This window comes from Octopus bimaculoides, chromosome 3, assembly GCF_046866305.1.
Source record: "Octopus bimaculoides isolate indiv1 chromosome 3, ASM4686630v1, whole genome shotgun sequence".
Taxonomy (NCBI): domain Eukaryota; kingdom Metazoa; phylum Mollusca; class Cephalopoda; order Octopoda; family Octopodidae; genus Octopus; species Octopus bimaculoides.
In genome coordinates, this window is record NC_142930.1 from 159,130,907 (window position 1) to 159,144,746 (window position 13,840).

Genomic DNA, 13,840 nt, shown 5'->3' on the forward strand with positions numbered 1-13,840 from the left:
AGAAGGCATTCAGCTATCAAAGTTAATTGTCACAACAAAGCACAAATGTTGTGACAAAATTAGTATCAAGAAAATATATGTAAAATGCAGAAAAATTAAAGCTATTTTGGTCCTAGGATTTATCTCACTTAAGTTCATTGTATATTACTTGCAGTATAACTAGTGGTGCCAGAAGACTCATCTAACCCTCTCTCCTGCATATCACCCCTCTTACTCTCATTTTTATCACCCTGGCTCTCTCACCATCTTGAGTTATACACTCATGAGACCTCATCAGACCTCCATGTATCTCTACCTATACTCACCATAGGCCATTTAGTACTTTCATCCATCATTCACTCTGTGTTTATCCACCTCTTGCTATCTATCACTCTCTCACACCTATCCTTTCTGGTGCTGTTACCATGATAAAATGCTGTCAATACACTCTTTTTAGTGTAGGGCTGTGAGGACTGTTTTCAGTCTTGTCACACATAACAATCTCTCTAATATTGGTGCCATGTAAAAAGCACCCAGTAAAATGGTTGGTGTTATGAAGGGCATTCAGCCATAAAAACCAAACCAGAAATTAAATTTGAGTGAGATTTGGTCTTCTGACCCTCAGGAGAGAGCAGAATTGACCTGCCCAACCCATGCCAGCATGGAAAATAGATGTAAAACAAAGATGATGATAAAGAGTGCTGGGTTCACATTCATGCACATTATGTACAACTGCAATTTTTCTCTGACCAATGCACCACTCACCTGACAGTGTTGCTCTATCACCGTTAGCCGGAGTTTGAAGGTCAATGATAAACAGAATTTGAACTCAGACTTCAAAGAGCCAAGTTAGATGTTGAAAATCATCTTGTCCAACATTCAAATTCTGCCAATCTTCCACTCTGGACTGGTACTTTATTTAATGACCCTTCACTCAAAAAAAAAGAAAGGCAAAGACCTTGGTGAGATTTTAGCTAAAAGTGTGGCTGTTGCCAGTACCGCCTGACCGGCCTTCGTGCCAGTGGCACATAAAAGCACCCACTACACTCTTGGAGTGGTTGGCATTAGGAAGGGCATCCAGCTGTAGAAACTCTGCCAAATCAGATTGGAGCCTGGTGTAGCCATCTGGCTCACCAGTCCTCAGTCAAATCGTCCAGCCCATGCTAGCATGGAAAGTGGACGTTAAACGATGATGATGATGATAATGATGTGGTGAACCAGAACAAATACTTCCTGGAATTTTATCTGATGCTCTAACAACTCTGTCAGTTCCCTGTCTTTAGATAAGTTTAGGCTATATTAGGACAGAGTAATTTAGAATAAGAGTTACACTGAATGTAATGAATACACTGTCATTTTAACATCCACTTTTCCATGCTTGCACTGATCAGACAGGGTTTAATGAGGCAGATTTTCTACAACCAAATGCCCTGTTTATTGCCAACCCTTGCCTGTTTCCAGTTAAGGTAATATTTCCAGATATGTTTCTGCAGAAAATTAATTAATGATGTTCATTTACAACAATTACACAGTGTCAAAATAAGGAGAAACACACAGTTGCACGCTCACGTTCATATACTCACACATGTACACATACATACACATACAATGGGCTTCTTTCTGTTTCCATCTACAAATCCACTCACAAGGATTTAATATTATTGATATTTGAATATTTTCTTTTTATATTTCCAGGAGAAAAAATTGACGGTGTTTGTAGAGTCAAAAGTTTTAAACCCTATATTTTTCAAGGACGAACGATATGACGGCATAAAAAATCATCTACAAACTTTCAATCAAGGTACTTTTTTTTGCTTTCTTGTCTTTCTTGCCTTTCTTATTTCTTGTAATTACAGTGAAGATAACTGGTGATTGTATTTTATTATATGGGTAGCAAATCAACGAAGATCAAAATCCTGTTGAGGTCAACTCTGTCTTTCATCTTTGCAGGGTGAATAAAAAATTTTATCAGTTTAGGGCAGTGGATTGGCAAAATTGTTAGTGTTGGGTACCTTGTGGTTTCCAATTTAGTTCTATACATCCTGAGTTCAAATCTCACCAAAAAAGTCATGACACTTCTGTCAGGAGTTACAGCTGATGGATAGTATCAGCAATTTGAGAAAAACAATTGGAAACACATTTTCTTTGGTTTGATCAGCAAAATGACATCTACCACCATTACGATATCTCAAGAACCGCTGGACGGATTTGGATGAAACTTTCAGGGATGTTTGGCCTCGTGACTATATTTTTGGGATCGATCTGGTACCAGGCAAGGATTCTGGATTATTTTTCCTGTTTCTTTATTTAATGTGTCACTGAATGTGGTTATGTATGTGTCAGTCAGTGTTGTGTGTGTGTGTGTGTGTGTGTGTGTGAAATTTTCCCTTGGATTACAATGTAAGAAATGGTAATTTTGTGCTGTAGCAAACAAACAATCAAGCAAAAAGCAAAATTTATAGGTTATATCGAATGCTTTTCATTAACGTCATTATTATTACCTCTGCCTAAGCGAAGGTGAGGGTATTGTTTTCAGTTGTGTTTGTTTGTTTGTCCATGGATAAGATATCTCAAGAACCGCTGGACAGATTCAGATGAAACTTTCAGGGAAGTTTGACCTCGTGACTAAATTTTTGGGATCGATCTGGTACCGGGCAAGGATTCTGGATTATTTTTCCTGTTTCTTTACTTAATTTTTGAGAGCAGTCGTGTTCATTTTTAGTATTCTCGTTCATGAGAACAGATGAGTTTATTTCAGACATTCTCATTTTAAAAAATCATCTCCGGCTAATCATTGAGAGGATATTGATGTTGCTTTGGTGGAGGTTTGCGCTCTCTGAGTGCTCTTGTTCTTAATTATATTCATAATGAGTTAATGAGCAGTTGATTTGCAGAATTGGCAGAGTGACAGAGAAAATACCTTTTGGTGTTTAATTAAAGCCCTTTATTTTCTAAGTCTAATTCCCATTTTGGCTAATTTTTATCTTGTATCCTTCTGAGCTCAGTAAAACAATGCACTTGTCAAGTATAGCCTCACACCTGTATTAGCAACCGTTATAAGTTAAGAGTAAATATTTTTGGACTTTGACCATGCTGGAGCATAGTCCTCAAGGAGCTTAGTCAGTCATATTAACCCCAGTACATGTTTCAGTATGTAATGTATTTTGTTTAATCTCTAGAAACCAAACCAAATGGCAGGTGCAAGCCTTTGGTGTTTCAGAACACACACACACACACACGCACGCACGCACACACACACACACACACACACTATCAATCAATCAATCAATCAATCAATCAATCATTATGACAGATCTGCTATGCAGTTTCTCTACATGTCTCAATGCTGCACCAATTTACATAGGAAATCAAATCTTCAAGGGTACTTGATATCACCCTCCTCAAGTTTCTTGTGTTATATTTTTACTATACTTCCTCTCTATGCACTAAATTACCTTCTGCTGATTACAGTGTTTCCATACTCTGCACCTCTATACTGTACGCACCCTTTATACTATATACACTTTGTATACTTTGTTGGGGCACCTGCACCAGTGGAGCACTAAGAGCACCATCCGATTGTTATCATTGCCAGAGCAGCTGTCAGGCTTCCGTGCCAGTGGCATGTAAATAGCACCATTTGAGTGTGATCGTTACCAGTGTTGCCTTACTGGCACGTGAAAAGACATTCGAGCGAGGTCGTTACCAGTGCCGCTGGACTGGCTCCTGTGCAGGTGGCATGTAAGATACACCATTTTAAGCGTGGCCGTTGCCAGTACCACCTGACCAACCTTCGTGCCAGTGGCACGTAAAAGCACCCACTACACTCTCGGAGTGGTTGGCGTTAGGAAGGGCATCCAGCTGTAGAAACTCTGCCAGATCAGATTGGAGCCTGGTGCAGCCATCTGGTTTGCCAGTCCTCAGTCAAATCGTCCAACCCATGCTAGCATGGAAAGCGAACATTAAACGATGATGATACTTTATGTTGTACACACTTTCCAGTATACAGTCATTGTATATGTTATACACCTTCTTCTACTACCCTATTCAATACATAGAGTAATAATGTTGATCAGCCCAGGGCTGTAGTAGAAGACATTTACCCAAGGTGCCATGCAATGGACTGAACCCAAGACCATATGGTTGGGAAGTAAACTTCTTACCACACAGCATGTCTGCACCTATATGTAATACCTGCTTTTAAGATAAATACATTTTTGTAAATCAAATTTATTATTTTACAAAGAGCAAAATTTCCTTACTCATCATTGTCACAGTTGATTCCTCATTTTGGCATATTCTGAAATTAAATTTAAAAGTGAAATAATGTAAGTTCATTAAGCATAGCTGTAATTAAATGGAATTCTAAAGATAATTAACATATATTAATGTAGTAAATGCTGCTGGATTAGACTTTGCTTTTGTCTTTATAGGATCAATAAAATTAATTATTGGGCATGTAGTAGTTCATGACTGTCGATATGATTGTCACTACCCTACCTCCCCCAAATGTGTGACCTTGTATATATGTCAGAAATTATCATCATCATCATTATTATTTAATGTTTGTTGTCCTTGCTGGCATGGGTTGGACAGTTTGACGAGGGCTGGTAAGCTGAAGAGCTGCACCAGACTCCAGTCTGATTTGGTGTGGTTTCTACGATTGGATGCCCTTCCTAGTGCCAACCACTCCGATAGTATAATGGTTGCTTTTATGTGCCAGTTGCCTGATGCCAATATCTGCCATGAATGTGATCTCACTTGACTTGATGGGTCTTCTACTCAAGCACTACATATTGCCAAAATTCTTGGTCATTTGTCATTGCCTCTGTGAGGCCCAACACTCGAAAGATGCTTTTTATGTGCCACCGACACAGGAGCTAGTTTTCAGCATAATAATGGTTTCAAATTTTGCCACAGGGGCAGCAGTTTTGCGGGAGGGGATGAGTAGATTACATCAACCCCCAGCATTCAAATGGTACTTATTTTATCGACCTCGAAAGGATGAAAGGCAAAGTTGACCTCAGCAGAACTTTAACTCAGAATGTAAAGAGTCAGAAGAAATGCTGATAATCATTTCACCCAATATGCTAATGATTCTGTCTGCTGTAATATGATAATGCCAGTAATACGGTTATAAAATATATAAAAATCCAGCCATCGGTCAAATAATGGTACTAATTAACCCAATTTTTTTCTTTATTTTTTTACAGTCCTTGTGATTAACAAGTATTAATGGCAAGACTGTATCATAAGAGAATCCAAAAACCCAGTTTGCAGTGATGAAACAATATTAATTATATTAAACGTTGCCAGAACAGTTGTCTGGCTTCTGTGCCAGTGGCATGTAAATAGCACCATTTGAGCGTGATCGTTACCAACATTGCCTTCCTGGCACTTGTGCCGGTGGCATGTGAAAAGTCATTCGAGCAAAATCGTTGCCAGTGCCGCTGGACTGGCTCCTGTGCAGGTGGCACATAAAAAACACCATTTCGAGCGTGGCTGTTGCCAGTACCGCCTGACTGGCCTTCGTGCCAGTGGCACGTAAAAGCACCCACTACACTCTTGGAGTGGTTGGCGTTAGGAAGGGCATCCAGCTGTAGAAACTCTGCCAGATCAGATTGGAGCCTGGTGCAGCCATCTGGTTCGCCAGTCCTCAGTCAAATCGTCCAACCCATGCTAGCATGGAAAGTGGACATTAAACGATGATGATGAAAAATTAAATTTTAATTACAGTTATGTTTTTTCTTTCTTAAACAGATAATGAAGACCTAACAGACCGCATAGATCTTGTGATATGTTTAGGAGGAGATGGAACCTTGATGTATGCAGCATCTCTTTTCCAGGTATTTTCTTTTTAAGTTTTACATACACATTCCCTATATTTATTTACTTTGTTGATATCAGCTTTAACAACGTTAAAAGTAATATAAAATTAGGAAGTAAATATATTCTCATATATTGGTGCAGACATGGCTGTGTGGTTAAGAAGCTTGCTTTGTAACCACATGGTTTCAGGTTCAGGCCCACTTCATAAAACATAAAGCAAGTGTCTTTTGCTATAGCCCTAGGCGAACCACTGCCCTGTGAGTGATAGAAAGTGTGTGGAAGTTCATCGTGTTTGTGTGTGTGTGTGTCTTTGTGTTTAATCCTCAGCACCACTTGGCAACTAGTGTTGGTTTGTTTATGTCCCTTTAACTTTGTGGTTCAGCAAAAGAAACTTACAGAATGAATACTGGAGTTGATTTGTTCAATTAAAGCCATCACGGTGGTGCCCCAACATGGCCACAGTCCATGTAAGAGCTAAAAGATTAAAAGAGAGAAAAAAATGTATATTTCCTTTTAAATCTTAGAAATATATATATGATTATATATATATATATATATAGTTTTAGGGAAAAGAACCAAAGTTCATGAACTCATCGATGAAAATCTACTGTCACGTATAGAAAAATTAATAAGTAAAAGCACAATAAATAAGTATAATATAATACAAAGTTAATATCATAAGATAATGATTATATTATTATTATTATTATCATTATCTTATGATATTAACTTTGTATTATATTATACTTATTTATTGTGCTTTTACTTATTAATTTTTCTATATGTGACAGTAGATTTTCATCGATGAGTTCATGAACTTTGGTTCTTTTCCCTAAAACTATATATATTTTATACTGTGAAACTTAATTTAATTTTAATTTTTTAATAAATTGATTTTAATTGAGTTTTTACCTGTAAATTTGGATTTTTACCCCTAATATTATTATTATTATGATTATATATATATATTTGGATATGCAAAGAAGGGAAAAAAGTTCTCAATGCATACATGAAAAAAAATGTACAAATCAATGCATATAATTTATTTGTTTGCTTGAAGGAACTGATTCACTCTATCACTATTATAAGACTTTCTTTCCAACCTTAAAGCATCCTTCATACAGTCTTTCAGCTTCATGGAGAATACATGACGAGAAACTCCATGTAGCAACAATGAATTATCAACCTGTTAATGAGGTTATAATTTTTAATGCCCTTGTTATTTTCAGAGATGAATCATTTTATCATTTATTAAAAAAAATTTTCCCTCTTAACAATGCAATGATCTTATTAATAACAACACGTTTCAGACACTTAAATGTTATTCTATTGCTTTTCTGAATTCTTTATTTGAATATGAAATTATAAACTTGATAAGTTGAGTCGTTTGTAATGAATTTATTCTTATAGTATTTTAATGTGTTATTCAACAGCAAAGTGTACCCCCAGTAATGTCTTTCCATCTTGGCTCTCTTGGATTTCTTGCACCGTTCCAGTTTCGGGAATTTAAAGAAGACATCACACAAGTTTTAGAAGGTATATTGAATGTTGTTTTTTATTATAATTCAGTGAAGGCTATTGGTTAGCAGAGTTTGTAGAGCAGGCAGTTAAAGCTTTATGTTATTTAGTGATGTCCCGTTATATTCCAAGTTCAAATCCCATTGAGATAGGTTTTGCTTTTGTACTTTATTTCATCAACCCAGAAAGGATAATGGGCAAAGTCACTCTCAGTTCAATTTGAACACAGAACATAAAGACAGAGGAATTGCCACTTAGCGTTTTGTCTGGTGTGCTAACAATTCTGCCAGCTCACCTCCTTAATAATAATAATAATAATAATAATAATAATAATAGTAATAATAATAGTAATAATAATAGTAATAATAATAGTAATAATAATAGTAATAATAATAATGATAATGATAATGATAATAAAAATAAAAAAATTTTATTATAGAACTCTTCTTCTCTATTTACATATTCCTTCCAGAGGAGTCATAGCAGTCCTAATATTACCTATAGTAATGATAATAATAATAGTAATGATAATAATAGTAATAATGATAATAATAATAACAATAGTAATAATAGTAATAATGATAATAATAGTAATGATAATAATAGTAATAATAATAATGATAGTAATAATAATAATAGTGATAACAATGATAATGATAATAATGATAATAATAGTAATAATAATGATAATAATAATAATAGTAATAATGATAATAATAATAAATAATAATAACGATAATAATAATAGTAATAATAACGATAATAATAATAGTAATAATGATAATAATAGTAATGATAATAATAGTAATAATAATAATAATAATAGTAATGATAATAATAGTAATAATAATAGTAATAATAATAATGATGATAATAATAATGATGATAATAATAATGATGATAATAATAATAATAGAAATAATAATAGTAGTAATAATAATAATAATGATAATAATAATATTAATGATGATGATGAGCTTATTGTATGTAGTGCCCAAATGCACTGCAACTTATTTAAAAAATAAGGGTGAAGGGATGACAGCAATAAGTAAAAAAAAACACAACAATGTTAACCAAAAGTGCATGCATAGTGCACAGTATAAAACAGAAGAAGACAGAAAAGTAAACACTAAAAGAGGTTTAAAGTGGAAAAGATACATTAGAAGTAATATTGGCAAATTTCAGGAAGCATGGAATTTTTGAAGGATACTGTGTCTTGTCATCATCTCACTCCAGACCTATTTTGGCCAATTTTTTTTTTTTGCACTTCAAAACCATGGTGAGGAGACTTATTATGTATATCATCATCATCATCGTCGTTTAACGTCCGCTTTCCATGCTAGCATGGGTTGGACGATTTGACTGAGGACTGGCGAACCAGATGGCTGCACCAGGTTCCAATCTGATCTGGCAGAGTTTCTACAGCTCGATGCCCTTCCTGACGCCAACCACTCCAAGAGTGTAGTGGGTGCTTTTACGTGCCACTGGCACGAGGGCCAGTCTGGTGGTACTGGCAACGGCCACGCTCAATTGATGTTTTTTACGTGCCACCTGCACAGGAGCCAGTCCAATGTTTTGTTCACATGCCACCGCCACAAGTGCCAGTAAGGCGATGCTGGTAATGATCATGCTCAAATGGTGCTTTTTTACGTGCTACCGGCACGGAAGCCAGACAGCTGCTCTGGCAGTGACCCTGCTCGGATGGAGCTGTTAGCGCTCCACTGGCACGGGTGCCAGTCATCGAATTTGGTTCTTTCCAAATAGCGAATTAAAGCTTGAAATGAAAACATTGAAATAGAGGGTGAGAGACTTTGCAAATGAAAATGGAATACTCTGCAGTGGATGCAACAAATATTTAAATTTGTGGAAAATTAAAGTTCAAAAATTCAATAAAGTTCAGAAATAGAAATTATAGGAAATTTCTTGGAAATACGAATTTATAAAAAAATTTCCAGATGGTCAATCTTTTAATAATTGCTTTCTTTTAATAACTATTACATATCTAATTAATAAGTAGCTTTCTCCATTATAATATAGATATAGCATACAGGATCCATTCTTTCTATTTGAAAATACTGCTTAATGTCATCTGCATATTTTAACACAGCAACCATGCTTCAGGTTGGCAACTATTTATTTAATATACATAAAAAATAACATGGGACTAAGAACAGATCCCTGCAGGACACCATATGTCATTGCATTGAGTGCAGAAAGTTGCCCTACCTCTTTTCAACCAAGATGAAAGGCTTTAAACTAGTTATAAAACTTGATTATTGCACTCATTACAGTGTCCACTTCCCAATATGACATGGGATTTGATATGTTTACAACAAACATGAATTCAAATATTAATCATTCAAACATTAATCATTCAAACCTGAAATAAGGAGTGGGCCATTTTCTTTCATAGTCAGTGTAAGTTTTTAAAAACTGGAGTTACAGCATACAATAATGAAAAAAAATATGACAACAGATAGCAATCAACAGAATATCAATTTAATGAAACTGGATATAGTATTAACAGAAGTCACTAAATTGGCCACTGGAAAGCAATACCATGATAATGATTAAGAAGGTAGCTCCTTGTGAAAACAATTCTAGTTCTAAAGAAAATAACCTATTTACAATGAAGAACAATAATGTTTATAAATTAAAATATTATTTATTACCAGTAAATTAACAGTCAGAAATACTGAATTCTAACAAAGGCATGTGCAGAAGGGAATATAGACAATCAGAATGACTCCCAGATTAGAAACCTACTCCAAATAATTGCAAGAAAGTGAATAAAATTACATGTATGTGCCAGCATACACTATCAAGAAATATATATTTATATATAGGTGCTGACATGACTATATGATTAAGAAGTTTACTTCTCAACCACTAGGTTTCAGGTTCAATCTCACTGTATGGTACTTTAGGCAACTGCTGTCTATTGTAGCCCCAGGCCACTTGTGAGTGGACTCAGTAGATGGAATGATAGTGACTTCAAAGTGATGCATTTAAGTTAATTTTGACTTTATATAGTCACTCTTAAAATTATTTTTTTATTTTGCGTATGTAAGGTTCATTTGAATAGTAAGTAGTTTGTAAGGTGAGATGTGTTGGAAATGTATTGTGGAGAAAATTTTTATTGATTAAATGTGGGGTTATGTTACTGTTCAGAATTTATTCATACATGTAGAACTTTGTAAACAGCTGTGTATATTTAGGTGTGTTAGCTTCAGGTCATGGGTATTTTTCGTGATTCTCAAAAAGGATGTAGGTAGGTAGAGGGAGTGCTTTGGTCAGCAGATGTGTCTCTAGTTTTACTCATTTTGGGTTTGACGTTGTAATGTTTAAAGTTGAAAGTTTAGTCCACCCTTTAAAAACTTAGTAATTAGGTGTGTCACCTTTTCCGTGATGGAATTTCTAAAGGATCACAAAAGAGTGTAAATAAGTGGTGTGTTTTAGCTGCTCAGTAAGTTTAGGTATGTATCTCTCTAGACTGCTGTGTGCTTTGCAATCATTAGGTCTCGAGTTTACTTTTTTACTTGTTCCAGTCATTTGACTGTGGCAATGCTGGAGCACCGCCTTTAGTCGAGCAAATCAACCCCAGGTCTTATTCTTTGTAAGCCTAGTACTTATTCTATCAGTCTCTTTTGCCGAACCGCTATGTTACGGGGGACGTAAACACACCAGCATTGGTTGTCAAGCAATGTTGGGGTAACAAACACAAACACACACACACACACACATATACGACGGGCTTCTTTCAGTTTCCGTCTACCAAATCCACTCACAAGGCTTTGGTCAGCCCGAGGCTATAGTAGAAGACACTTGCCCAAGGTGCCACACAGTGGGACTGAACCTGGAACCATGTGGTTCGTAAGCAAGCTACTTACCACACATACACACATATATATGCAATGAGCTTCCTCATAGTTCACATCTTCAAATTCGCTCACAAGTTATTGGTTGGCTCTGGGCTATAGTAGAGGACACTTGCCCAAGGTGCCACACAGTGGGACTGAACCCAAAACCTCATTGTTGCAAAGCAAGCTTCTTAACCACTCAGCCATGCCTGCACCTACTTGGCCACTTACACTGCCATTCAAGAATAGATCGTTCTGTTATTTGAACTCCTAGAATATTTATTATCAAAACTGACAAATATCTATTTACTTATTGTGAGATATCTAGTTTACCTGTTCCCTATTTGTACTGCCCCCTTTGATATATCCACTATAAACTAATACTGATTTGTTCTCATCTAAAGGTAACGCTACTTTACTACTTCGAAGTCGACTGGAATGTATTGTCTGTAAAGCTGGTACGGAACTGTCAAAAAAGAGTGACTGGAAGAATATTCTGGTTAGATTCTGTCTTTTGCTTTATGTAAAATTGTGTTCTTAACCAATTCCTCTTTTTTTTTTTCTTTTTGCTGCTGCTTTGCTTTATTGCAGAGTTCTAATCCAACAGATCCTTGTTCAAAAGCATTCCATCCAAAACACTGTAAAACAGTGCTTCCCACCCTGGGGTCCTGGGAATATTATTTCCTCTTTTACTTGTTTCGGTTGTTGGACTGTAGCTATGCTGCGACACAAACTGGATGTCCAGTACTTCTTTTTAAATCTTGTACTTAGCCAATCTCTTTTTGTTGAACCAGTGTGATTTTAATTACGTTTTTTCCAAGCAGTTTCACTGTACAAATATGCACTCATGCACATACACACACTCACACATACATATATATACTGTTAACAAAAGTTGGGATACGTGGTGTTCAGTTATTCCACAGATGAAAAATGCATTAAATACTACAAAACATATATGTAGGACAGACACCAGAACCCTAATACTTTAGTTATCGACCAAAAAATACTAATACCTAGTTTCATGCCTTTATTGATAAGACCAGGAACTTTGTATATCAGCGGCACCTGCAAGATTTGCAGAGAATTAGGCCTTGAGCAAACAAAATAATACAGGATGGACATACGAAAGTAAACAACAGTAATTTGAAACGATGGACAAAGACAATAAATAAATATAGCCTTGGGTCCAAACATGAGAACGATTAATTAACACCTGGGAGAAATTCTCAGATGGACATAAAGAACAGAATTGAGAAGAGAAAAAAGGTTGACCGGTTGTTGGGGACAAATACAGGCACAAAGACACACGTAGATGTATATATATATGACAGGCTTCTTTCAGTTTCCATCTACCAAATCCATTCACAGGGCTTTGGTCTGCCCAAGAGTATAGTAGAAGAGACACTTGCCCAGGGTGCCACACCCTTGTCTAGACATCACATGATGGTTGTAAATGAGTATCACCATCATGCAATGAAGTTGTTCATTTCCAGTCCTCCATGAAAAACATGACTGGCCCAGGGGGAAATATTGCCTTGACTCTGTTCCCCACTCAGGGATGCTAGAAGCCCTTCAACTTGCTAAAGTTCCAGTGAACATAGTCAAAGCCATAGCTGATCTGACTTTATCGTGGGTCACCATCTTGAAATTAAACACAAAGAGTGACTGTATTATCCAAGGAGACAGTCTCTCTCTGTGATGTTTACACTTTCAGTAAACCTCTTGTCATTCATGTTAAGGAAGTCTGATCTCACTAGTTCACAAGGAAACAGAAATACCAAAATTATACACCGCTTCTTTGTGGATGACTTAAAACTTTATGCAAAGAATATGCATGAAATGAAAAAGAGCCTTGACCTAGTTACAACATTCTCAAAGGGTGTAGGGTTGGAGTCTGGTCAGGTTAAATGTGGTTATATGGTTGTGAAAAGGGGGAAAACTATAAACCAGAGTAGCAACATCTCTATCAATGATTTGACTGTTTCTCCTGTATCTGACGAGGAATGTTACAGGTATCTAGGGGTGGATGAAAATATATCTTGCAATAGCACCTGTAACGAAACACATGTCACTAAAGACTATTAGCCGAATAAAGAAAATTTGGACCTCAGAACTCTCTGCATTCAATAAAACAGTAGCCCACAATGTGTTTGCAGTGCCAGTACTCATACCAACATTTGGGCTGCTTAATGAGATGCTTGATAAGATCCAAGCCATTGATGTGAAAACCCCAAAAATACCAACAAGCACACATAATTTCCACATAAACAAACATAGACCACCTCTACCTAAAATGAAAACGAAGTGGAAGAAGCCTAACATCAATCCAAAATGCCTTTGAATGTTGTATCATATCCTTTCAGCAACATCTTTTAACCAGCAAGTGTTGAAGTGCATCCCTTGACCAAGTGTGCACACATGTGGTTGATAATGTCATAAGACTTGGAAGGCAGCTCCTTGAGCAACATTTTATGTCTGATAACCTAGAATACATGCCCAAAGAAGTCACACAGCTACTGCAGCATATCATCAGATGAAAGGATGAGCCTATATGAGTAGAAGACTATGCATGGATATGTTAATAGAAAGGTCCCAGATGATAGTAACTTTGATCTTCAAAGCAGTTTATCAAGACCACAGTGTTAATAAAC

The 13,840-nt window shown here is 36.2% G+C and overlaps 1 protein-coding gene across 7 annotated transcripts in view; it reads left to right on the forward strand.

Annotated features, from left to right (window-relative positions):
- The window catches only part of LOC106884388 (NAD kinase), an 86,547-nt gene that overhangs the window by 56,899 nt on the left and 15,808 nt on the right, over positions 1 to 13,840 (forward strand). For all 7 annotated transcript variants that reach the window (XR_016241272.1, XR_016241273.1, XR_016241274.1 and 4 more), the window contains 4 exons: positions 1,675 to 1,780; positions 5,740 to 5,825; positions 7,242 to 7,344; positions 11,591 to 11,685. Coding sequence is in view for 4 of the 7 variants with exons in the window: in XM_014935741.3 (XP_014791227.1) it covers positions 1,675 to 1,780; positions 5,740 to 5,825; positions 7,242 to 7,344; positions 11,591 to 11,685 (390 nt within the window). In the remaining 3 variants the exon portion in view is untranslated. The remainder of the gene's footprint in view (positions 1 to 1,674; positions 1,781 to 5,739; positions 5,826 to 7,241; positions 7,345 to 11,590; positions 11,686 to 13,840) is intronic.